The following is a 27,486-nucleotide window of genomic DNA, read 5'->3' as shown; positions in this document are numbered from 1 at the left end:
AACCAGATCAATAGAGGTGAAATAGTGAGAGGGTGGAGAAAATTCAGGACCTGCCTGAGGGAAGAGAATGCAGAGGGGCCTAACAAGGCCATTGGGAGTCAGATTCTGGTTACAGATAATCCAAATCAAAGTTTGTCTTTGACACCCTAAAGGAATGAGACATCAAGAATGTTGCCCTGCGGCTGTAAAAAAGCTCTGCAACTTGGAAATGAGAAGTGAAGCAGATAAGAACCATATCTAAAGGGAGAAAAGAGTCGATCTCTCAATAGGTGGTTGATAGGGGTTTGGGAACCACCAAGTCAATCAATCAAGGTCACTCTAAGCAGAATGTGCTGTATGGGGGGGGTGTGTGGGGGCACAGGGGGAGAGAGAGATGTTCATGGACAAAAACAGACCAAGTTGCAGACATGAGTGATGTCTAAAACTCTCCTCCAGTAGAGAGAGTTCTATCAGGTTCTGCTTGGTTGCAGACGTATATCAAACTGGCTCTCAGAACCACGTGACCTTGACAATTAAGGTCACCCAACCAGCCTGGCTGTTATGCTATGATTCCCAAGGTAGCCTCCTGATAATCATGTGGTTCTGCACGAGTTGGGTGACCAGGTCTGGTTGAGGCTCTGTACCCTCTAGACTTCAGTTTCCCCATCAATACAAGGGACGTGTGGACATAACTAATAAATTAGACAATTTCACGTTCTAACATTCCAGTATCCCGGGAGAGCTAGGTCCTGTGCAGAACGCTGCCAGGCCAAACTCCCAGGTCCTCCGAGCTGAACTCTTGCTGTTTTGGGGGACAGGATTGAGGCCACGTCTGGGACACGTGTTTCCAGCAGGAGGGAAGGGAGGGCGAGGAAAGAAAAACGAGGACGCGAATTCTACCCAGACAACTAGAATCCTGAGATAAGGCTAAGAAGCCTCCACAGCTACGTGGACTGGGAGGAACTGCAAGGTGCCACTCAAGAGCTGAAAGCCTGCTAAATGGCTACTCACCAAAGGGAGGGGCGGGGCGGAATCTGGAAGAGCCAATCACAAACAAGAAAGGCAGGCCTGGGACAGGGCTGGAATAGCCCAGGTCGGCCTGGACGGGCCTCGTCTTCCAAGAGTCTGCGCTGATTGGCGGCGGCGGGATCTGGAGGAGCCAATCAGAAGTCAGGACTCTCGGTCCCGGATGAGGGGCGGACCCAGGAGCTGCGAGTCAGGAGAGACCTCCGAGCTAGAGCGCAGGACTGCGGCTAGAGTCCCGGGCTGCTGGAGAGCGGGAGTCACCTCAGGACCTCGGGTCGTTGCGGGTGAGCTGGGTGGGGAAAGCAGAGATGAACCCCAGAACCCTCTGGGAGGCTGGCCCAGAGAGCAGGGAGGCTTGCTGCAAGTCGGGCCAGGAGTCATGAGCCTCGGCTTCTCCCGTCCTTGATCCACGTCAGACTCGCTGCGTAGGTGATGCGCAAGTCACCTTCCTCCCTGGATCGCACCTGTAACCCAGAAGGGATGGGTTGAGATCCCAGAATTAGAGCGAGGGACCCGAGAAGCCATCTGGTCCAACCCTGCCAGACCTGTGTGGAGACCCTGACAGAGGGGAGGTACGGCGCCTGGCACTCACGGCCAGGTGTCTGGTGGGAACAATTTCTAGGGCTCGACTGGACCTCACTAACGTAATAACGCTCTGAACTTGTGTGTCCTCCTCCTCCCTTATTTTCCTGACTCTTCTGCAGCCCGCTCGCCCACCACTCTTTCCCTCTCACCCAGAAGGAAGACACTCACAGCACCCGTTGTTGTTGTCTGAAAAACTACAGATTCTAGTTTCCCTGCCTTTCTGTTTCCTGATCCCCTTTGAGGGTAAACGGCCCCATAAGCCTATTGAGTAAAGGCAACCCTCCTTTCGTTAGTTCCTCTGATATTTAGTAAGACTCTGGGCTGGAGTCTGGGCTGGGGCTACAGAGATTTACTGGGTATAATCCTTGCTCTCCAACCTTGGAAGGACATAGCAGAAAGAATTGCAGGTCAAGAAGGGCAATCTGGAAGACATGCTAAGGTAGAATTTACTAGACTTGGTAACACTTTGAGAGTGAGGGAGGGGAATCAAGAATGACTCCTGTTTCTTTTCTGTTATACTTTACACAAAGTGCAGAGTTTAAGGTCCAGCTCCCCTGGTTGTAGTACAAAGGTTTTGAGATTCTGGCATAAGCCCTGGAGTTGGAAAACATTTGCTTCCTAAGTGCTTTCTCAGAAGTCAAGTGAAACACAGTTGGGAGGAAATATAGATCAACTACCTACAGGATTTGAGTTCCCTTCTTTGCCCCCTCCACCCATACAAAAGACATTTGGTTAAGACAGACATCTCTTAATATATTTCTCTGTATTTACTTACTTACAGCAGCTGACTTGATCTGTGTCATTAGTTCCATAATTTGGAGTCTTTGTAGACAAAGAAAAAAGGCAAATTTAAGCTCAAAAAGAAAGAACTTTAGAAAGAGAATGTTAGCACTAGAAGGGATTTTTAGGGATGATCTAGTCCAACTCCCTTTTAGAGGAGATGTGAATAGTCCAAAATTTCAGAGGCTAGGTATAAAATATGTTTTATTTCTCCCAGCAGAGCAACTCTTTTCTTCATTTAAAAAAAATTGTGGTAAAATACACTTAACCAGCACAACTTTTTGTTATACCAGGCTGTCTTTTGATGCCTAGAGCTGCCAACATTGCTTTACATTGCTTTAGAAAACAAGGGCACTTCATGTAGAGGCTTAACAAACCCCATTCAAGAATGTTATAGAAACATTTTCTAGACTGGAAGGCAGATTGGCCTTCACTAACTGCCTCTAAGGGTCCTTCCAACTTTAAGTATTTATAATTCATATCAAATTCAGAGTTATCCTGACATCTTTAATGCTTTAGGATTTGAAAAATTACTCCAGGGCTTCCCTGGTAGCGCAGTGGTTGAGAGTCCGCCTGCCGATGCAGGGGACACGGGTTCATGCCCCGGTCCGGGAGGATCCCACATGCCGCGGAGCGGCTGAGCCCGTGAACCGTGGCCGCTGGGCCTGCACATCCGGAGCCTGTGCTCCACAGCGGGAGAGGCCACAGCAGTGAGAGGCCCGCGTACCGCAAAAAAAAAAAAAAAAGAAAAATTACTCCAGGATTTTGTCTTGAATTTACAGCTTTAGTTCATATTACATTCTGAATATGGGCCTTACACCTGTTTATAAATCTCCAGAAGGAATGTTAAAATCCCATGTGAAGTCTTAAGCCCATATACAATGTGACGGAATATATTGGTTCCCGGAAGTTACAGGTGCAAAGATGGTTTCAAACCCCATTTAGGCTTTGTCACATGTCTTTAGTAAACAAAATCTGAACGAGTTAATTTGCTTCTGAAAGCAAATGCACTGGTCAGAAAGCAGACATGAGAAGCAATTGGCAAGAATGCAATAACCATAACAGGGTGGAAACCTACAGCGGCACAAGGGGTATGCAAGTTTAGAGGCAGGAGGAATCACTTAGGTTAGGAGGATCAGGCAAGAAGGGATGGGGAGGGAACTGGCATTTGGGGTTTATACTCTTATTACTTGAGTCATCAGGCTATAGACTTGGGGCTGAGTCACGGAGGGGGTCATATAGGAGAGCCCTAGTGTACCTCCCTGAATTTTATCCCTTTCCCTTCACTGGAATAAGTTGGACTTTGGCTGTCATAGATCTGAAGTGATTAGACATTAACAAGTGTATGCTCTGATTTGGGGGAGCTCTGAGAAAGTCCTAAGACCCCACCCCACCACCTGTCCTAGACAGTCTCTTACAAAGACTTTTTTTTTTCTTTTTTTTTTGCGGTACGCGGGCCTCTCACTGTTGCGGCCTCTCCCGTTGCGTTGCGGAGCACAGGCTCCGGACATGCAGGCTCAGCGGCCATGGCTCACGGGCCCAGCCGCTCAGCGGCATGTGGGATCCTCCCGGACCAGGGCACGAACCCGCGTCCCACGCATCGGCAGGCGGACTCTCAACCACTGCGCCACCAGGGAAGCCCGAAGCCCCCTTTTTTTAAGGTAAAATTTATATTCAGTGAGATTCACAGATCTTACTCTGACCTAAGTTTTAAGCTAAGTTTTGACAAATGTTTACACACATGTAACCAAAGCCTAGTCAAGATACAGAACATTTTCCTCCCAGAAAGTTGTTCCCTCATACCACCTTCTTGCCAGAAGCAACAACTGTTCTGATTTCTATCAATAAGAGCTGTTTATGAGATTCTTTTTATATAACATTACATCCTTTGAACAACAATCTAAATTGCACCCTAAAATGCAACCTATCCCCAAGATGTTATTAATCATTCACAATTTATTATGAAGGAAGGATTGGAATAAAACTATTTTGGGAAAAGGGGGAAGCGAGATTGCAAGGATCTTAAATATTTGGGTCCTTAAGGATATTCAGAAGCCTTACATTGCCATATATATATGTATATAAATGTATATATATGTATATATATATACACTCAGGAAATATGCCAAGTATGTTCAGCAGAGGGTGGCATTAACTCAATTCAAATCCATCTTCTCAAGAATATCCTTAGGCTGTAGTAATTTCTGTCTCCCCTGAATTTCTACCACAGTTTTTGTAGATATTAATTGCATAGGTCATAAACTCAGAAGCACCTTTACTTTTTGTAAGCGACCTTAATTTTTTTAAAAAATTTATGTATTTATTTATGGCTGTGTTGGGTCTTCGTTTCTGCGCAAGGGCTTTCTCTAGTTGCGGCGAGCGGGGCCACTCCTCATCTCGGCGCTCGGGCCTCTCACTATCTCGGCCTCTCTTGTTGCAGAGCACAGGCTCCAGACGCGCAGGCTCAGTGGCTGTGGCTCATGGGCCCAGTTGCTGCGCGGCACGTGGGATCCTCCCAGTCCAGGGCTCGTACCCGTGTCCCCCGCATTGGCAGTCAGACTCTCAACCACTGCGCCACCAGGGAAGCCCCCTTAATTTTTATTTTAAGCCACTATTCTGCTTAACAGTAGAAATTTTATTCTTTACAATTTAAAGCAAACTCAGTCACTTCAGTGATAATTCAGTCATTTCAGGTTTATACTCAATTCAGTGTTTTCTTTGGCATTCTATCAGTTTATCACTTACTGCCTTATAACTTGTTTTGAACAGCTTTTATGTTTTTTATTATTTGGGATATCTGTAACCATGAGTTAACTTTTCAGAGCCCTCTAAGTGCATTTCCTGTCTCCCACAGTGCTTCACGTGATGCTTTGCACATCAGTCCACCCTTCAAAGTATGTGCAATAAGCTAGATGATGACCTTTATAATTTAACACAGAAAAGTAAGATCACTGTATTTGAATTTATATTTTAAACCAAAACTGATGGTAATATAGTCCAAAGTACATAATTACGGATTAGGTGTCTAGAGTGCTGAGTTCTCACTGTAACTTTATATATAACTTTGGACAAGACACTAACCTCTCAGGACCTAACTTCCCCCTTTAAATAAAGTTCATGGTACTAGGAGGGGTGGAGGAATTGGTGACACCAAGGTGCTTTCCTGGTCTTCATTCTGTCCCTGGAAACATACCTTTTGCTTGCGAGGTGAGTTTAGAAATCATTTATGGTACAAGGATTTTTATTCACTGCTTTTTTATCTCATACACTCATCTGATTTTTTTAACTTTATGAGTGAAAATTCATAATCAAGAGAAGTACAGAATCGGTACTGGGAAACATTATTGGTCTGTCTTAAGAAAAATATTTTAAATAAGTATATTCATTATATATCCCCTTTCTAGTTTATTTATTTGGGTTTTTTTTTTCATTAGAAATAATGTCAAGTGGAGATGGTCAGCACTCACAGGCTCTTACCAAACCCACTTTCAGTGAGGTACAAGCCTCTTCAATAGTGGAATCGGTATTTGGATTAAAAGTTTCCAAGATCCAGCCACTTCCTAGCTATGATGACCAAAACTTTCATGTATGCATTTCAAGAACCAAAGATACCACAGATGGCCCAAGTGAGTATGTCCTCAAAATAAGCAACAGCGAGTCAAGCAAAACTCCAGACCTGATTGAAGTGCAGAGTCACATCATCATATTTCTGAGAGCGGCTGGATTTCCAACAGCCTCCATGTGTCGTACTAAAGGAGACAACATAACCTCTCTCATGTCAGTAGGTACGAGACTACCACTGGTCATCACCTGTACGTGTGCATTACTGCATTTGGGGTACAAGTAGAAATATCAAGAACAGGTACATCATTCCAAGTGTAGACAGGGTTACTTTTTCAGCAGTTGGGAGAAGCCACAGCATCACCCAAGTAGAGACGAGGGCTGTGATTCAGAAGTGGTTAGAGCCTGGATCTGGTGTAACTCTTCTGCCTGGGAAGGATCTGATGGATGAACAACTAAGGGGACATGTGGAAACTAAGGGAACTTTTATTTTTAATTAGGAAAATAATTAAATATTTTTATTCATCAGATCAGCTGTATATTTCAGTGCTGTGATCTTGTAGAAAGAACACAGTATCAGGAATTTTAGATCCCAGCTCTGTAATTACTGTACATGTGACCTTGGGTACACAACTTAAATTCTCAAGGAGCCCTCATCTGTGAAACTTGGTTCCTCTCAATTCTTAATGCTAAGATGTATCTTTCTTTTTTTTTTTTTAAGATGTATCTAATAGAGTTCTCCAAGCAGCAGTTTGTCCCTAAAGAAGCCTGTGATTCTGAAACACTCATTTCTTTATCATACCTTCCTCGATTTTAAATTTACTAAAAAATGTTTTTTAGGCCTTCACTTAACCAGAGCAGGTGATTTATGTTTAGAGCTAAGGCCAGCAGACTTTGGGCCACAGTTATGTTAGTATGTAAATGGCTGGTCCCAATGTTCTAATGTCTGTCTGTTGTACCTGCTTGCTTGATCCATTCAGCCCTGCTTCACAGAATCCTGCTGACTTGTCCTAGGTTAGCGTGTTTTTTCTCTTGTTCTGCATTACTCTTTGCAATAGTAATTGGAAAGGCAGAATAACTTCTACTCTTTTTTTTTTTAAGAATAATTGACAGGATATATACTCCCATCCATCTAGATAGCGGCTCTGAAATCAAAAGCTACTTGGTGAGGCTGCTGACTTATCTACCAGGAAGGCCTATAGCTGAGATTCCCATGAGCCCCCAGCTATTATATGAAATTGGAAGGGTAGCTGCCAAATTGGATAAAACACTGGAGGTAAGATTTTGGGTTTTATTTTGCTTATAAGAATTTATTTGTTGGTTTTATTTTATTTTAAATACACCTAGGGTCAGACTCTCTTTTTATATGGTGCCTCTTAACATGTGTTAGGAAGGAAATAGGGTAGTAGGTGCATACATTTTATGACAGTAAAAGATTTCTTTCTGCCCAGGTCTGTACTTTACTAGTGTATTAGCAAGATCACCTACATCTTTAAAAATCCATGGTATTCTTTATACTGCTCACTGAAAACAGTCTGCATTCACAAATTAAAACCTGAAGTTTTCATCCAGATAAGACATAGCCAGACCTCTATTTGAAGCGATAGCTGTGTTACACATGGATTGAAATGACTTGTGTTAAGGATGTTGTGGTCCTATAGAAATGGTACCTTGTTTGACAAATATTTTTCCAGACCTACCGAAACATCTTCATTTAATCAACAAATGTTCACTAAGTACCTCTTCTATGGCAGGCACTGCAGGAAAGGTAAAGATTTCCCTGTCCTAGAGGAGTGTTTTCCAGGGGGACAGATAGACACTTTCTTGAAAAAGTAAACCACAGTTTGTATGAGTAAAACACTTCCAATTACTCACTAAATCCTAGCCAGTCTACCTCTCAAATGTCTCTACAGTCCATCTTCTTCTTTCCATTCCTGCCTTGACTATCCCTCCCTGCATTCAGGTGTTTTTCTCCTTCAATGTATTCTTTATACCAGTTCAGAGTTACTTTTTAAAATTACAGATCTGACTATGTCAGTTCTATAGTTAAAACCTTTCGGTGGCCTCTCACTGACTTCAAAGTAAAGGCCAAGGTCCTCAGCGTTTCTTTCAGACAAGGCACTGTGTGGCCTCATCCCTGCCTCTCCCCTGCTCAGTCACATTGTCCATGTCTCCCCTTTCATGCTTCTCTTATCACCAGAATAGAACTTCCCGTCATTCCCTGAATGTGCCTTTCTGTTTCATGCATCTGCGCCTTTGCATATGCCATCTTCTCAACCAGTAATACATTTTCCCCTGCTCTGCAAAATTCCTACTTACCCTTCAACACACAGCTCAGGCACCACCTCCTCTGTGAAGTCTTCCCTGGACCCTTCTTTCTCTTCCCAGGCTGTACGAAGAGGATCACTTCCTTCTCTTTGCTTCATCGGAACTTGTACATCTTGTCAACCCATATGATTCTGTGGGTTGACTGGCCTCTCTGCTCTTCTTGGTGTTAATTGGGGTCACTCATGCAGCTATATTCAGCTGGGAGTTCAGCTGCGGTGCTTCAGATCCTCTCCATGTGTCCTCTTCTCTTCACCTGGTGTCTCATCCTCCAGGATAGCCTTGAGCATCTTTACAACACAGCTGCTGGCTTCCAAGAGAGAGTGCCAAGAGGACAAGCCCCAGTGTACAAATGCTTACCAAGCCTCTGCTTGAATCATGCTAGCTCATATTCCATTGGCCAAAGCAAGTGACATGTCTAATCCCAAAGTCAACTGGGAGAAGCTGCACAAGGGCATGCACACCAGGAGGCATGGTTCATAAGGAGCCATCAGGGTAACAGTCTATCATGTATGGGATTGTAATTTTGTTGCTTGTGCTTCCTGTTACATATGCTACATAAGGAGAAATGACCTTCTTAAGAAATTGGTCTACATCTTAATTACTCATCTTTTATCCTTCATGTCTAGCAGTGTCAAACACATAGTAGGTATTCAAGGAAGGCTTCATAAAAAAATTTTTAACTAAAAAAAACAACTTTTGAGCTAGTTCTTAAAAGTTTCAAATCCATCAGTCAGTCAGAGAAAAGGAGGAAGGGTGCTGCTCAGTGAAAGGAAAGAGCATGAAAAAATCATGGCAGTACAATGACTATGTTCTAGAACCGCTGAATAATTCACTGTGGCTGGAGTATAGGGGTTAAACCTGAGAGAGACGGGATAAAGTTGGAAACACAGGGTGGAGTCAGATTATAAAATATGTTATCATATATGACACTAAGGAGGTTGGACTTTGTCTTATTTGCTTGCTCAGTAGGGAGACTTAGAGGGGTTTTTTTTTTTTTTTTTTTGGTGGTACGTGGGCCTCTCACTGTTGTGGCCTCTCCCGTTGTGGAGCACAGGCTCCGGACGCACAGGCTCAGGGGCCATGGCTCACGGGCCCAGCCACTCCGCGGCATGTGGGATCATCCCGGACCGGAGCACGAACCCGAATCCCCTGCATTGGCAGGCGGATTCTCAACCACTGCGCCACCAGGGAAGCCCCTTAGAGGGTTTTTAAGCAGGAAAAAAAATTCTAATTTATAGCCCTCTGAGGGCCAATATGATAGGTAGATTGGCAGAAAGCCAGATGGAGGCAGGGAATGCATCTAGGAAGCTAATGCAGTAATCAGATAAAAGCTGATTGAGGGCTTGAACCACAAAAAGGTTCAAGATATATTTAAGAGACAGAGCCAACCAAATTTGGTGACTGATTTAATGTTAAGGGTGTGAGAGAGGAAAGTACTGAGCAGGACATGGTCTATAACCTGGGTCTGCTGGGACACAACTCCATTCTAAAGTAGGCAGGGTTCTCCTCTGGTAGCAATCAAGTGGTTGCCTCCACAGCCTGGAACAAAGGACCAGAGGGAGGGGAAGGTGGAAAATATCAGAGATGGGGTCTAGAAAGTGTTGAGATCTGTGGAAGCTAAGGCTTCCTGCCGTACAGGAAAGCAGATCAGCCTCTACGCATTTCACATGTGCTCCATTAGTACCCGGTGGGATCAGCCTGCCTGCTCCCACTCCCTGATTCTGTCCACAGTTTTGTTTTTTTTTTTCTATCTGGTTGGTGCTTTAGAGAAAAGAGTAAGGTAGAGCCTTAAGGAGAGTTAAGTGAGAGATGAGACAGGGCTGAGAACACTTTAACAATAAGCTTTAGGAGATTTTTTAAATTCTCTCTACCTTCAGAGGCTTGATATTTATAGTCTTCTGGGAACGAGGGAAAAATTCGTTGCTACTTTATAGTAGAAGTGTATTTCTTGTAGGCAGCATATACATGAGTCTTGCTTTTTTATCCAATCTGATAATCTGTGACCTCCAGTTGGGATGTTTAGACCATTTACATTTAATATGATTTTTATATGGTTAAGTTTAAGCCTGTCATCTTGATATTTGTTTTCTATTTGTCACATCTATTCTTTATTCTCAATTTTGCTTTTTCTTCTGCCTTCTTTTGGTTCGTGTATTTTTTATGATTTCATTGAATCTCCTTTGTTGGCTTATAGCTATAACTCTGTTTATTTTAGTGGTTACTTTAGGGTTTATAGAATACATCTTTAACGTCACAGTCTATCTTCAAGTTATATCACTTCATGTATGGTATATGCACCTGACATAGTATACTTCTGTTTCTTCCTTCCTGTCCTTATTCTATTGTTGTCATACCTTTTACTTATACATTGTTATTATTTTTGTTTAAACTTTCAGTTATCTTCTAAAGAGATTTAATTAGGAAAAAATGATATATATGGCCTATATGATTACCTTTTCCAGTGCTCTTCATACTTTTTGTAGATCCATATTATTTCCTTCTACCTAAAGGACTTCCTTTAACATTTCTTGCTGTGTGGGGCTGCTGGTAATGAATTTTTTCAGCTTTCTTATGTCTTTGTCTCACCTTCATTTTTGAAAGATATTTTCATTGGACATAAACTTCTAGGTTGACTGTCTTTTCCAACATGCTTTAAACACATTGCACTACTTTCTTCTCTTGCATTGTTTCTGACAAGAAATCTGCTGTCAGATGGTTCCTCTAAACATAATACGTCCTCTGTGTGTGTGTGTGTGTGTGTGTGTGTGTGTGTGTGTGTCTTTAAGATTTTCTCTATCTCTACTTTTGAGTACTTTGATCATGATGTATCTTGGTATAGTTTTGGTCATGTTTCTTGCGCTTGGTGTTCATTGAGCTTGCTTGAGTGGATGCAGTTGAAGCAGTTTGGTTCTTTTGTGTCTTGCTTTCAATACTTGCTGGGTGGGACCAGGGCTGGGTTTAGTCTAGGGACAATTATTTCCCGCTATTAATGCAAGACCCTTCTGAGTTCTCTACCCAATGTCCCATGAACTATGAGTATGATTGGTGGGAACAGGCACTATTCCTGACCCTGTGTATCCAAGTACTATTCCCTCTAATCCTTTCAGGTGGTTCTTTCCCCAGCATTGAGTAGCTTCTTCCTCATACTCATACATTGATCTGCCAGATTCTCAAAGGGAACATTCTGCAGATCTCTAGAGTGCTCTCTCTCTCTCTGTAGCAACCTGCTTTCTGGTCATCTATCCTGCAAACTCTAGCAGCTTTGGTCTTCCTAGATGCTCTGCCTCCTCAACTCAGAGAGTTCCCTGGGCTCTGCCTGGGTCTCCCCTCCCTGCACTTCCACCTCTATCAAGGCCAAAATCCAAAACAAACTCACCTCGTTTGTTCTCCATCTCTCAGGGATCCCTGCCCTTCATTGCCTGATGTCTAGTAACTTTAAAACTATTGTTTTATATATTTTGTCCAGTGTTGTAACTATTTCAACCAGGAGGGTAAACGCTGTTACTCCCTCTTGGCCAGAAACTGAAATCTATATTACACTCGAAATATTTAGTATTTATTTACCTTTTTATCCCCAAATAGAAATAACTCTTTTTTCTGATTAAAAGCCCTTTCAGTGACTCATTAAAGAAAGTCAGATAAACATACAACAAAATTTAAAGTTAATAGTAATCCCATCACCCCAAAATGAGTCACTAAACTATACATTCTGTGAGTCTGACACCACACTATCCCATAGTTAGGGCTCAGTAAATGTTTGTCAATTAAAAGACTTTTCTCTATGTTGACAATAATTACCATTTCACCTTGCGCTCTATTTGTTTATTCAATAGATATTTACTGAGGGTTTAGTTAGTAAATGTTTAAGCATTTCTGTCGTAATAGTTTTCAATTAATTTGGGGCAAATCCATTTGTGGACATCCATTAAAAACATCAATTTCTGAACATTAATATAATTTGGATTGAAGTAGGGTCTCCTAATTAAGTATACATTTAGGAAATTTTCTTCATATATTACTTTTATTTAGAAAGACCTTTGAGTGGATTGGAAGGCTCAGGAAAGTCTCTCTACCACCCTCAGAATCAAATCTACAAAAAAGGAGCTGTTGAGGGGCTTCCCTGGTGGTGCAGTGGTTGAGAGTCCGCCTGCCGATGCAGGGGACACGGGTTCGTGCTCCGGTCCGGGAAGATCCTGCATGCCACGGAGCGGCTGGGCCCTTGGGCCATGGCCGCTGAGCCTGCGCGTCCGGAGCCTGTGCTCCTTAACGGGAGAGGCCACAACAGCGAGAGGCCTGCGTACTGCAAAAAAAACAAAAACAAAAAAAGAGGTGTTGAGATGAGTGTCTGTTACAGAGGACTTCTTTATTACTACCTGTGGCCTTTATTAATATGCCTGTTGCCACTGAGGTTTCAACTTTTGCTGCTAAATTCTGAAATGGAAAATACAGTTCTCAGAGGGAGATAGCACCACATTATTGCTGACAGTGAGCTCTGCTGTGTAGTTAACCACCTGCCGCTCTGCTGTGCAACTTATGTTAAGTTGTCTCGCAGGGGACAGGGGAGTTCTAGAGGAAACCAAGAGAAGCATTCCCCACTAGGTATTATAATGCATTTTATCATGCTTTATTCCCATTGTTCATCCCCTCACCTAACTTCCCCCCATGCCTTTGCAGGTGGTAAGTTTTTAATTTCTGTATAAGCACTAGGAACCATGGAGTCTGCACAAGATACCACACAGGTGCAGAATTTTAATCCCAGGGGTGTGGCAGAGGCTGTGACTGCTCTGCTGGGGATGTGGCTAGGCCATTGAAGCTTCCAGTGGCTGGGCAGGCCTGGGGAGCCCAGAGTACAAGGAGTCCAGAGTACAATGCAGTTCTGGTTGTTGCCAGAATTGAGTGTTCATAAGTGAAGGGACCAACTGATCTGTACTGGAATTTGGTTGCTGCTTGGTTCACAAATGGGCTGGAGGTCAATCTTAGGAGATGCATTTAAGTATAAGAAAGAAGAAAATATAGGGTGCGCGTATGAGTATGAGTGTGGTCAGAGCTTCGTAGCAGAGGAAACAAGGTGCTTGAGAAATGGGAATTGGTGTGAGAGGTAGAGTGAGGAAGCTGAAAAGAGGTAGGCTTAGATAGGCTAATAAAGGGTAGTGATTCAACTATCAGAAACTCAGATTGGTGTGCTAAGGAGCCAAAGGATGGAAAGGCCAGAGAAGTCAGGCCCATAAGCTGCAAGGTTCACATTCAACAAACATTTATTGAGAACCTATTATGTATGAAATCTTTATTTCATGTCTTAGTTTATCAACAGATGACTATGAGGTTGGTATTTTTTTAATTTTATTTTATTGAAGTATAGTTGATTTACAATGTTGTGTTAATTTCTGCTGTATAAGAAGGGGATTCAATTATACTTGAGTATATATATTCTTTTTCATATTCTTTTCCATTATGGTTTATTACAGGATATTGAATATAGTTCCCTGTGCTATACAGTGGGACCTTGCTGTTTATCGGTCCTATATATAATAGTTTGCATCTGCTAATCCCAAACTCTCAGTCCTTCCCTCCCCCACCTCCCCTTCGCCTTGGCAACCACAAGTCTGCCCTCTCTATCTGTGAGTCTGTTAATGTTTTGTAGATAAGTTCACTTGTGTCATATTTTAGATTCCACATGTAAGTAATATCGTATGCTATTTGTCTTTCTCTTTCTGACTTACTTCACTTAGTATGATAATATCTAGGTCCATTCATGTTGCTGCAAATGGCATTATTTCATTCTTTTTATGGCTGAGTAATATTCCATTGTATACATGTATCACGTCTTCTTTTTTGTTTGTTTGTTTGTTTTTTGTTTGTTTGTTTTTTTGCGGTATGCGGGCCTCTCACTGTTGTGGCCTCTCCCGTTGCGGAGCACAGGCTCCGGACGCGCAGGCCTAGTGGCCATGGCTCACGGGCTTAGTTGCTCCGCGGCATGTGGGATCTTCCCGGACCAGGGCACGAACCCGTGTCTCCTGCATCGGCAGGTGGATTCTCAACCACTGCGCCACCAGGGAAGCCCTATCACGTCTTCTTTATCCATTCATCTGTTGATGGACATTTAGGTTGCTTCCTAGGTTGGCTTTAGGTTGCATTTAGGTTGGCTATTGTATGTAAATAGTGCTGCTATGAACACAGGGGTGCATGTATCTTTTCAAATTATAGTTTTGTCTGGGTATATGACCCGGAGTGGGATTGCTGGATCATATGGCAACTCTTTAGTTTTTTGAGGAACCTCCATGCTGTTTTCCATAGTGGCTACACCAATTTACATTCCCTGTGAGGTTGGTATTGATACCTGATCTTACTGTTAAGGAAACTAAGATCTGAGATATTAAGTGTTAAAGCCAGTTGAAACTCAGATCTGTCTGATTCCAAGTCCAGATCCCAAGTATTCTTCCCACTACTCCATACCAGAGCGGGATGCACGGGGTAACAGTGCTACCATTTTAGAAACTGACTCGGAGCCTTCCCTGAATGGATGGTTGCTCTATTGCAAACCCAACAAGAGTGTTATATTTTGCCTTCTTTAAAAATAAAAGTAATATATGCACATAGTAAAAATATCAGTACTGAAGCAGTACTGAAAGGTGTAAAATGAACCTTTTTTCTCTCTACCATCATTTTCATTATTAGTTCCTTTCCAGTCCTACTCCCCAGAAGTCACAACTCCTAACAGTGTTTTCAGTGCTTACTATGTAGGGTATTTTTATGATCCACAGTGACATTTAACACAGCAGATGGTCAGAAGATTCAAAACCATGTCATGTGAGGAACAACTGAAGGAACTAGAAAGGTTTACTCTACAGAAGAGACTGAGGGGCAGAAGTGCTGTCTTCAGATATCAGGAGGACAGTCATGTGAGAGAGAACTAATTCTGTTCCCGTGGCCCCAGAGGTCACATTTGGAACCCATTGCATAGACACTATGGGAGAGGCAGATTTTAGCTCTGCAAAAGAGAGAACACAGAGCCATCTTAATACGGGTAAAAAGTACCTTCTGCAGGAAGTATTCAAACAGAGGCTACATGACCACTTAGCAAGGACATGATAATGGTAACAGGAGCATCAGGGGGAGGTTTTCAAACTCCAGGTCACGAGAGTGGGTGTTAAAATCAATTTAGAGGAACATTTTTAAAGAAATAGAATAAAGTGAAAAATCTCAGAATACAGCACATGTAAGGTTGTAAGTATTGTTACAGAAACTTTTTTCCCCTAGGTGTGTGTTACCTGCATACCAGGTTGCAATGTAAAACGTATTTCTTACTGCAAGTCATGGTTAAAAAAATTTGAAAGCTACTCCACTGGGTGGATACCAAGACCCTTTTAGGCACTCACTGTGTGAAAGGGATCTAGACTGGGGTCTGCAGACCTGGGTCCTCCCTCAGCCCCATAGTGGCAACTCACTTCTCTGAACTTTTCTTCATTTGTGCAATGATGGTCAAAGCCATTTAGAACTTTAGATAGAGTGGTCAACATCTAAAGGCCTTTCCAATTCTAGAATTTTCTATGCTAAGAACGTTCATTTATTCAATAGATATTGCTTGAGCAGTGACTTCTATGTGCCAGGCACTGTTCTAGATGTGGGGATACAGTAGTGAACAAAACAGGCCCAAAACAAGCTCCTGACCCTCATGGACCTTACATTCTAGCAAGAATAGCAAGGTAAGTAAGGGAATCATGGTGACTGATAGACAGCATTTTGTGCCAAGTGCTTACAAAGAAAAAATAAGCAGAGAGGAGGGATATGAAATATTGGAGAGAGACTTGAAATTTTAGATGGAGTGGTCAAGGAGCCCTCCCCCAGAAGGTGATTTTTGAGTAAAGACCTGGTGGAAACGAGGGCATTAGCCATACGGATTCCTGGGGTCCCCAGGAGGAGGAAACAGCAAACGTAAAAGGGTAGGAACGTGGCTGGCATGTTCCTTGAACAGCAGGGAGGCCAGTGTCAGTGTGGTTAGAAGAGAGTGAAAAAAAGTTGTTGAAGATGAAGTCAGAGAGGGAGCAGGGGGCCCAACACAGAGTTCTTTAGAGCTGCCTCCATTCCTTGGTAGGCCGCAGATAGTGACACCTATCTTTGTCTAGTTGTGAGGATCGGGGAAGATGGGAATGTGTTCTCAAAACTATGAGATCCTCTAGAAATATGATGTTATTACCACTTGTGGATTAAGGTAAATGGAGCAAGTCAGTGACCATGAGAGAATGCCAGCTCTTTCCCTAAGGCACAGCCAGCCCACCCTTTTGAGGGTGTGGACCTCTCCATAGTGGTTGTGCTGTTAAAAGTCTATTTCTTTGCTTTTGATTTAGAAATTCCATCACCCAAAGTTAAATAGTCTTCATCGGGAGAACTTCATCTGGAATCTGAAAAATGTTCCTCTTTTGGAGAAATACCTGTATGCCTTGGGCCAGAATCGGAATCGAGAGATTGTCGAACAGGTTGTTCAGCTGTTCAAGGATGAAGTAATGACCAAATTAAGTCATTTTCGAGAATGTGAGTATCCTCCCATTCAAATCAGTATTTTTCTTGATTTTTAAATTGACAAATTTCAAACCATCAACAAAGTATGGAGGTACAACTTAGCTTTATCCAATCTTAAAACTTTGTCAGATTTGCTCCTGTTGCTTTTAAAGAATAATACTTTCACTTCCCTTAAAATTGCTACATTTGAAGCCCCCTCTAAACTTTACATGATTCTACCTCTCCCCTCCCTACTAAATTTGCATACATGTTTTAATATTACTACATATGTATGTATTCATAGATTACCTACAGTAGTATTTTGCATGCTTTCAAACTTCAGATAAATGGCATCACACTGTATAGTATCATTCTATAACCTGCTTTTTTATTCAACATTGTTTTTCAGATTGATCCATTTAATATGTGTAGTTCTAGTTCATTTAGTTGGTTAGCTTTAACTGCTGAATAATATTCCATAGTGTGTGTGTGTGTGTGTGTGTGTGTGTTCCATAATTTATTTTAATGTAATTTTTTGGGGTCTATCCTCTTGTTAATGGAATTTTAGTTGGTTCCTTTTTTTTTTTTCTGTATAAATGATGCTGCAATAAGCATGCTAGGGCATATCTCCTTTTACACATGCACAACAATTTCTTTAGGGTGTAACAAACCTTCTGACCCAGAATGAAGTACTGGTCAAAGGGCAAGGAACTGAGGGGGCATTTCTAGTAAAGCCGAGGATAGACTTTGAACATCCTTTTTGTCCTCTGCTTTCTGTAATAGTCAGCTCAAGCTGCCATTAAAAAAACACAAATGGGGCTTCCCTGGTGGCACAGTGGTTGAGAGTTCACCTGCCGATGCAGGGGACACGGGTTCGTGCACCGGTCTGGGAAGATCCCACACACCGCGGAGCGGCTGGGCCTGTGAGCCATGGCCACTGAGCCTGCATCCGGAGCCTGTGCTCTGCAACAGGAGAAGCCACAACAGTGAGAGGCCCGCGTACCGCAAAAAAAAAAAAAAAAAAAACCCACAAACGACTGGGTGGCTTAAACAACAGAAATGTGTTTCTCATAGCTCTGGAGACTAGATGTCTGAGATCAGGGTGCCAGCACAGTCAGGTCTAGTACGGACTCTCTTCTCTCTATGTCCTCCTCACATGCTGGAGAGAAAGCCAGCAAGCTCTCCAGTATCTCTTCTCATGAAGACACTAATCCCATCATGAAGGCCCCACCCTCAGGATCTCCCCTAAACCTAATTATTTCCCAAAGGCCTCATCTCCAAATACCATTGCACTGAGGATTAGGGCTTCAACATAGATTTGCAGGGAACTCGGGGTGGAGGAGTGAGTGGGCACAGTCCAGTCCAATAGCACTTACTTTCTGTAAACACAATGTGGTTTAAAAAAAAGGAGTTGATTTTTTTTCCCCCTCAAACCTGTTTCCCCCTCCCAGTCATCTTCATCCCGTTAAAATAGTATCCACCATTCGCTTAGTTAATCTGACCAAAACCCTACAAGTCATCAGCTTGACTTTGTTCTTTCTCCCACACTTCACATCCAGTCAAATTCTATCAGTTCTAACTTCAAAGAATACCCTACTTCTAACCCTGTTCCCCACATTTACTACCACCACTTGGTCCAAAATACCATCATTTCTCAAATGGATTATTGCTGTAGCCTCCTAACTGGTCTCCCTGTCCCGTCTCCCTGCAGTATATATTCACTTGTGTCTTCCTTTTTTTTTTCTTAATATTACTTCTGTAAGATTATCCATGTTGTTGCATGTGGCTATAGCTTATTTTTAACTTTTATTACTGTAGAGTATGCGATTCATAAATATACCACACGTTAGCTATTCTACTCTTCAAAGATATTTGAGTTCTTTCCAGTTTTGGTCTGTTAAGAACAGTGCTCTGTGAATATTCTTGTGTCTCTTGCTATACACGTTCATGAGTTCTTTGGGTATATGACTTCATGAGCTCAGGGGTAGGATTGCTAAGTCATAGTTCATGTCCATTTTCAACTTCAGAGATAATGCCAAACAATGTGGCATTATTAATGCCAAGGTGGTTGTATGACTTTGTACCACTACTAGCAGAGAATAAAATCTATATTCCTCTACAACCTTGGTACTATCAGACTTTAATTTTTGCCAATCTGATGTGTGTGTAATAGTTGCTTATTGTGGTTTTGTTTGTTTTTTTTTTTTTTTTGCGGTACGCGGGCCTCTCACTGTTGTGGCCTCTCGCGTTGTGGAGCACAGGCTCCGGACGCGCAGGCTCAGCGGCCATGGCTCACGGGCCCAGCCGCTCCGCAGCATGTGGGATCTTCCCGGACCGGGGCACGAATCCGTGTCCCCTGCATCGGCAGGCAGACTGTCAACCACTGCGCCACCAGGGAAGCCCGCTTATTGTGGTTTTAATATACATTTCCCAATAATTGGCCATTTGGATATATTCTTTTGTGAAGTGCCTATTCAGGTCTTTTGCCTGTTTCTGTATTGGGATTTTTTTCTCATTGATTTTAGAAGTTCAAAATATTTTCTGGATACAAGCCCCTGGTTGGTTATATGTGTTACAAATATTTTGTTCCATTCTGTGGCTTGTCTTTTTTTTTTTTTTTTTTTTTTTCTTCAGTATGCGGGCCTCTCACTGCCGTGGCCTCTCCCGTTGCGGAGCACAGGCTCCGGACGCGCAGGCCCAGCGGCCATGGCTCACGGGCTTAGTTGCTCCGCGGCATGTGGGATCTTCCCGGACCAGGGCACGAACCCGCGTCTCCCGCATCGGCAGGCGGACTCTCAACCACTGCGCCACCAGGGAAGCCCATGTCTTTTATTGGCTTCAAATATATCAATCTTTTACCTCATGGTTAGTGTTTTCTGAAAAAAATTTTCCTTACCTGTGGTCATGAGATATTACCCTATATTATCTTCCTAAAGTTTTAGTTTTTTACCTTTCATAATAGGCCTATTATCCATCTGGAATTTTTATATATGGTGTGAATTTTTCTTATGGCTGATAAATTTTCTCACTAACATTTATTGAAAAGCTATGTTTTTCCTTTTGTTTTCCAGTACTACCTCTGTTGTAAATCAAATATGTCTTTGGACTCTATTTTACTCTATTTGTCTATTTGTTAGTCTCTGCACCCATACCACACTGTGTATCAGCTGGGCTAGGTCATGCTGCAGTAACAAATAACCCCCAAATTCTTGTGGACTATAATAACAAAGGTTTAGTTCCAACTCAAGCTGCAGGCCTATCATGAATTGACTAGGGCTCTGTGTTTTCTCACTTTGGGATTTAGACTGATGGAACTTTCACCAACTGGAACGTTGCTATGGGGAAAGAAAATGTAGTAAATTGTATGCTGGATCTTAAAGCTTCTGCCCTGAAGTGATGTCATTTCTGTTCATATGTAAGTGACCAATAAAAGCCGCACGGCCGCATACAACTTTTGGAGAAGCAGGGAATTGCAACCCAGCATGTTCCTAGAAGGAAGATAACTGGAATATTTTTGAGCATCCCTAAAGATTACCATAGTGTCTTAATTTCTTTAACTTTTTAAGTCTTCATATCTGGTAGAACATGTCCTCCCACCTTGTTGTTCTTCTATAAGAGGGTCTTGAGTATTTTTGGTCCTTTACATTTCCATATCAATTTTGGAATCAGCGTGTCATGTTTAAAGACAAATTTTGTTGAGATTTTGGCTAGAATTGAATCTATATACACATTTGGAGAAAATGGGTATATATATTTATATTATAAGATTGAGTAAGATAATGCATGAACATTGGTCTACCTCTCCATTGATATAGATCAATAAAAGATATATATGATGAAATTTTTTTTTTTTTGGTGGCACACGGGCCTCTCACTGTTGTGGCCTCTCCCATTGCGGAGCACAGGCTCAGTGGCCATGGCTCACGGGCCCAGCTGCTCCGCGGCATGTGGGATCTTCCCAGACCAGGGCACGAACCCGTGTCCCCTGCATCAGCAGGCAGATTCTCAACCACTGCACCACCAGGGAAGCCCATGATGAAATTTTTGATTATCCTTTTACTGTTGACTTCTACTGTAATTGCATTATGGTCAGAGAACATATTTTGTATCAGTGCTGTCAAGTAGAATTTTCTTCAATGATGGAAATGTTCTGTATTTCTGATGTCTAACACACTAGCTTTTGTGTGGCTACTGAGCACTTGAATGACTAGTGCAACTAAGGAATTAGATGTTTTATTATATTTAATCTTAATGAATTTAAATGGTAACTTGTGGCAAGGGGCTACTATGTGGGACAGAGCAGCTCTATATGATTTTAATACTCTGAAATTTGTTAAGATTTACTTTATAATGGAGCATTTGGTAATTTTTTTTAAATGGTCCCTGTGTGCTAAAAAGAATGTATTCAGTAGGTGCTGGGTACAGAGTTATGTCCAGTATGTCCAGTAGGTCAAATTTGTTAATCATGTTGTTTAAGTTTTCTATACTATTGAGTTATCTTTTTGTCTGCTTGTTCTAATAATTATTAAGAAAAGTATATTTTAAATCTCCCAATCTGATTGTGGATTGTCTATTTTTGTTTGTATTTCTGTCAAATTTTGCTTTATATATTTCAAGGCAACATGCATATAAAATTTGAATTGTTGTCTTACTAGGAAATTGTACCTTTTATCAATATAAAGTATCCTTCTTTATCTCTGCCATTGTTTTCTGCCTTAATATCTACTCCATCTGACATTATATAGCTATTCCATCATATTTTTGTTCTCTTTATTTTTTCTCTTTTCCATTTTTTCTTTTCCTTTTTGCCCTTCTTTTGGGTGAATTGTTTTTGTACTAATTATTTTTGTCTTTTTTTTTTCTCTCTCTCCCCAGCAGTTTGAAAACTGTATACTCTCTATTCTTTGAATGATTACCTTAGGAATTCTAACATGTGACTTTAACATATCAAAGTCTGATATTATTCAAGACAATACAAGGACCTTAAAATACTTTCATTCCATTTATCTCTTTCCTGACTCATATGCTGCTGTTTTAGTAAACTTTAATTCTATATTTTCACCACAAGACATTATTATTTTTGTTTTAGAGTCTAGTTTATTTAGATTTACTTATATATTCCCTTTTTATCTTCCAGCACCCCAAACCTTCTGTCTGGAGTTATTTGATTCCTGCCTGAAATACAACCTTCTGAATTTCCTTTAATGCAGTTTCTAATGGTGAACTCTCTCTGATTTTGTCTGAAAATGTTTTTTATTTTGTCTTCGTTCCTGAAGGAGATCTTCACAGCCTATAGAATTTTAGATTTCATGGGTTTAGAATTTTAGAATTCCACTGTCTTCTAGCTTCCATTGCTGCTGAGAGGCCAGCTGTCAGTCTGTTGCTTTTGTCTTCTTCTCCTTTGAGATGCTTTTCAGATGTTTTCTTAAAATAATTTTTTTTCTTGATCTACTCTGTTTTCTCAGATCTGTGTGTGGACATGGTCTTTCATCGTTTATGGAAAATTCTTGCCTCTGCACCTTTCTCTCTTTCTTCTCCTTTTGAGACTCCAATTAAGCTCATGTTAGACCTTCTCACTGAATCCTCTGTGTATATTACCTTCTCGCATGCGCGTGTGTGTGTGTGTTAATCTTTTTCTCTGCCCATGCTGCATTTTCGACAATTTTCTAGTTTATTGATTCTCTCTTTAGCTATGTCAATCTCTTAAACCCAACCATTGTGTTTTTAATTTTTTCATTGTATTTTTTAGTTTTAGAAGTTCTTCTTGATTATTTTTCTAGAGTAACTGCCCTGTGGCCAGAGAACATACTCTATATCAGCACACAGGGAAATAAAGTACCATGAGCAAGGACAAGAAACTGACTGTAGACACTGAACCAAAGACTTCAGTAACTAGAATAATCAGGCACAGAATATAGTCACACAGCAGCCTGGTTTGGCATTTGGTTTCAAGGCTATATTTTTGTACTTCTGCCTCCTTGGACCTGCAGTAGTCTAAACAGTGGATTGTAGCAGATTTTGTCATCCTTTTAAGATTTGGGAAGCCCTCATCACTGCCTCCAGCTTCATGTGGTGAGTCTGTTTCCCAACCAGCAGGTAGCATTTTAAGTTCCTTCTCCTAAAGGGGGAAAGCACACTGCTCATCTGGAACACAATAGACAAGTCTGTGGCTTTATTCCTGCTTACTGCACTGCTTGTGCTTGGCATTTCTATTCTGTTTTTAGTGTATAAATCTATCTTGGTTTTGAGGCTGGCTGTATATTTATTGTTTTCTCTTTTTACTTTTATCATTGCTATGTATATTGGGGTTATCATAGAATGAATTCACTCTGCCATCTGGATCAGAACTCTTTCTTTTCTTTCATTAATTCTCAAATTCAACAACTTTTGTCATTTTATTCCAAGCATTGAGTAGCTGTATCATTTCTTAATAGGCCATTGGACATGTGAAGAGAAGCAACAAAATGAGAGAGGTTCTTGCATATACAGATTGCATTAGTGAAGTAACATTTCATTGATTCTAAAATGCCATTTGACTGTACAAGATATCCAATTACTTTATGAACCTCTAGGAAGAAAAAATATTGCCAGTGAAACTATGACATGGCATCAATTGTATGATGAACCCCAATATCAGAAGCATGTAGTTTACAGTAATATTCATTGCTTTTACAGGCCACCAACTGTGCCATATCACTTAACATGAATTACACAATACTAACTCATATAGAAGAAATCAGCATTATACTTAGAAGCTAATATTGTGGACTTTATATCATGTACTTATTATAAAGTACATGACTCACTGCTTCAGTAGGTATGGACATCCCCATCTCCTCCTAATCCTCACTCGGAGGTTTATTTATTTATTAAATAGATTTATTTATTTATTTATTTTTGGCTACAATGGGTATTCGTTGCTGCACGTGGGCTTTCTCTAGTTGCAGTGAGCAGGGGCTACTCTTCGTTGCAGTGTGTGGGCTTCTCATTGCGGTGGCTTCTCTTGTTGTGGAGCATGAGCTCTAGGCATGCAGGCTTCAGTAGTTGTGGCACAGGTTCAGTAGTTGTGGCACACGGACTTTGTTGCTACGTGGCATGTGGGATCTTCCTGGACCAAGGCTCAAACCCATGTCCCCTGCATTGGTAGACAGATTCTTAACCACTGCACCACCAGGGAAATCCCCTCACTCAGTGGTTTAAATCAGTGCTTCTCAAACTATCCATGGTAAAATTGTGGGTTTTTCTCTCAACCCACTGCAGCCTGATACATGGCCCTACTATTCAAGATTAGTTCACCGCTCACACCACATATGACTTACCATGAACATTTGACAACACCCAAACTGGCCTATACTGTTAATGAGATAAGGCTCCTGTCATACTCTTTGATGAAAAATCACTATGAAATTATCTAAACAGTCTCAATTTCTGTTTTTATTTGATGCAGACTAATAACAGTTTGTGGGCCAGCACTAGCCACAGGCCCCCCACTTCGAGTGGTACTGTCTTAAAATAACACCACCTAATCAAAAGACTGCGGACATTCGGAATTACCTTGTCATCAGAAATTTCTTTTAGAAATCCTAGGTTAAAATAAAGGCACATCTGGTTCATTCTAGGACTCTTTGCTTCTTATAATAATATGAATACACATACACACGTAGGTGTGTGTGTGTATACAGTTCTTTTCCCTTTACTTGGCTCATAGCCAAAATCAGGTGTTCACAATGACTACAGTCTCCATCTTCTGGCCTTACATTGATGAGAAGCAAAAGCAAAAACCACCACCAAAATTAACTGCTTTTACCCTTTTCAGAGGAAATTATTTTATTTCAAGAAAAAGAGGGATTAGCTCTTTATCTCTGACTGCTTATCAAATTATCTGAATGTCCAGACCTGAGGAAGAGAAATGGAAAGAGAATGAACTAGGGTGTTGAACAACTGTTTTTACTTGGCTTGATTTTTCTCCTTTCAGGTATCAATCATGGAGATCTTAACGACCATAACATTTTAATAGAGTCCAGCAAGTCAGCCTTTGGAGATGCTGTATATCAAGTGTCTGGGATTTTAGATTTTGATGACATGAGCTATGGCTACTATGTGTTTGAAGTGGCAATCACCATCATGTACATGATGATTGAAAGCAAGACTCCTATACAAGTAGGAGGTCATGTCCTTGCAGGGTTTGAAAGTGTAGTCCCACTGACACCTGTGGAGAGGGGTGCTTTGTATCTACTTGTATGCAGTCGTTTTTGTCAGTCACTTGTCTTAGCTGCACACTCTGTCCAGCTATACCCGGAGAACGAAGAGTATCTCATGATTACTGCAAAAACTGGGTGGAAGCACTTACAGCAAATGTTTGACATGGGCCAGAAAGCTGTAGAAGAAATCTGGTTTGAAACTGCTAAGTCCTATGAATCTGGGATCTCCATATGACCAGATAAAAATTCATACTAACTTGGGTAATTAAAAACCAATAGGACCAAATCTAATTCCATAAAGGGTTTCCCTGCATAGTTAAAGAGGAATTGATGAAACATTGCAATGCACATGAAACCACTAAGGTCTTCTAGCAATTTCATGACCATTTTTTAAACCTAAGAGTACTACATGAACAAGTATGTCTTTCTATGGGTCTCACTTGCCTAGTGTATCAAACATATAGAGTGATATTTCTGAATCAGATAATCTCTCAAGGTCTGTTGCAGCCCTGAGATCAATGATTTTTTTAAACTTTGAAAGGAATATATATGTATAGACTTATTCACATATTTTAAATAAGTGGGTATAACACGCAGACCTAGTTAACATATCACCAATTCTATGAAGCCTTCTCCCATCTCTTGGTTGTCCAGAATCCCATTGCACCCTGTCTTCTGTATGGCACATCACTTGGTATCATGGATGATGGCTGTGTAGTCATCTAGCCTAAGAGCTATTTGTAAAACTTTTTTTATCTTTCATCCCTTTTTATACCTGGTATAGTGCCTTTCCCATGGTCTTTAAAAATATTTACAAAATTAATGTATCCTAGAAAAAAGGCTGGAGAAAATAAGGCACACATAATGCCTTAGGTGGAAACACAGATGGTATTCCTAAGAGAAAGCTTTAACTTGTTTGAGAGAGCAGTTGAAACTGTAACTCCAGAGATAGATGCCAGAACTCACTGGAACTGCAAGGAAGCAAATAACACACCCAGGCAAGGCCACTAACTCCTGAAGTACCAAAATAGTTTTCATATTGATACTAAGAAAGACCCTAAACGGATATTTTAAAATTCTCTACAATTTATGTTTCTTTTCATATGAATATGTAATATTGAAGAACATAGCTCACATGTACTTGACTTTAATCATACCACTGTATTTCCTTCACTGATTTCTCTTCATGTCCCCCTTAGTATGATATAGTACATAGCTGTTTACTTGTCATTTTAACCCTCCATTCTCTACAGATGACTCAAGTCTAGAACCCTGGCCATTCAAACACCTTCTCAGTAGTTATCTCTTTCGATATCTATGAGAACACATTGATTCTATATCTCTCCATCTAATGATCTACCTATAGAGCTATCTATACTCCCCAAACTAGGTATCTCTCTGAATTTTCTTGTATCACTCGTGTCATTCTTATATTCACCTTTAACTTCTCTGCACCTCAATTTACTTATCTGTAAAGGTGAAGTAGTACCTATCTTATAGTGCCTGTAGTACCTCATAGAGTTAGTTGTGAGGAATTCTTAGAAATTAATGCAAAGTTCTTAGCACAGGGCTTGGCACATAGAAAAGACTTAATAAATACTTACTAAATGAATGAACAAGGTTACCCAAACTCAGAATATTGGAGAAGTTCTCTTTTTGCCTCTCTCATATTCAATCAGTGATCTGATTCTTAGGGATCAGAATTTTAGATCAGTAAATGATGATCAAATCCCTGCCTTACTGTTTAATTATATATAATAAAAACAAATATTTACTGAGTACTAAGTATTTAAAAGAAAACTCTCTCTACTCTCACAACACTTCTGACGCTAAATGTGTGGTGTTTTCCTTCGCATTAAACAATCCTGACACTAACTGTTTGGAGCTAGAGCAGACCCCCAGGTTAAGGGCTCAGTCCCACAAAACTGCCTCCATTTCAGATGCCAGCCTCAAGTCCTACGTTGTACTTCTAACCAACTGGCTGTAAGTTGGGGGTTCCCATGACCCCCTCCTCAGGTTCTATAATTTGCAAATACAGCCCAAAGAACTCGAGGAAATGCTTACTTATGTTTATTAGTTTATTTTAAGGGTATAATAATAAATGAACAGACAGAGGAAGAAATACATAAGGTGAGATCCAGAAGCGTCCTGAGCACAGAAGCTTCTGTTTCTGTGGAGTTGGGGGTGTACCATGCTCCTGGCATGTAGATCTGCTCACCAAGCCAGAAGCTCTTGAACCTCTTTGGTTAGGGCTTTTATGCTGGCTTCGGTTGATCAAATCATTGACCACTGGTTGATCAAATCATCTCCCCTCCCCAGAAGGTGGGGAGTGAAGCTGAAAGTTCCAGCCCTCTAGTCACTTGGTTGGTTCCTCTAATAATCAGCCCCCATCCTCCAAGACTCACTTCATTAGCATAAATTCATGTGTAGCTGAAGGGGGCTTCTTATGAATAAAAAAGAAGCTCCTCTCTCCCCTACCGCTCAGGAAATGACAAGAGTTTTAGAAGCTTTGTGCCAGAACTGGGGACAA

General features: G+C 41.3%; 1 protein-coding gene across 6 annotated transcripts; it reads left to right on the top strand.

The window, feature by feature from the left end:
• The first annotated feature begins 1,092 nt into the window (after nt 1–1,092).
• Nucleotides 1,093–26,736, top strand: HYKK (hydroxylysine kinase). Of its 6 annotated transcripts, none has more exons than XR_009334725.2 (6): nt 1,098–1,289; nt 5,805–6,155; nt 7,068–7,207; nt 16,605–16,788; nt 20,060–20,170; nt 21,893–21,960. XR_009334725.2 is itself a non-coding variant. In XM_067029429.1 (6 exons), the coding sequence occupies exons 3-6, from the start codon at nt 5,810–5,812 to the stop codon at nt 25,189–25,191; spliced, it is 1,131 nt and encodes a 376-aa protein (XP_066885530.1). In that variant the 5' UTR covers nt 1,194–1,289; nt 3,871–4,031; nt 5,805–5,809; the 3' UTR covers nt 25,192–26,736. The 6 variants fall into 6 exon arrangements, 5 of the variants coding, with proteins under 5 accessions (XP_058914154.1, XP_058914155.1, XP_058914156.1 ...); XM_067029429.1 differs by lacking the exons at nt 20,060–20,170; nt 21,893–21,960 and adding exons at nt 3,871–4,031; nt 24,731–26,736 and having other exon boundaries at nt 1,194–1,289; XM_059058171.2 differs by lacking the exons at nt 20,060–20,170; nt 21,893–21,960 and adding an exon at nt 24,731–26,736 and having other exon boundaries at nt 1,093–1,289.
• Nucleotides 26,737–27,486: the final 750 nt, after the last annotated feature.

The sequence above is a fragment of the Kogia breviceps genome, chromosome 3 (genome assembly GCF_026419965.1).
Source record: "Kogia breviceps isolate mKogBre1 chromosome 3, mKogBre1 haplotype 1, whole genome shotgun sequence".
Classification (NCBI taxonomy): domain Eukaryota; kingdom Metazoa; phylum Chordata; class Mammalia; order Artiodactyla; family Physeteridae; genus Kogia; species Kogia breviceps.
Note: the sequence above shows the minus strand (reverse complement) of the source record. Positions and strands in the feature narration are given on the sequence as shown.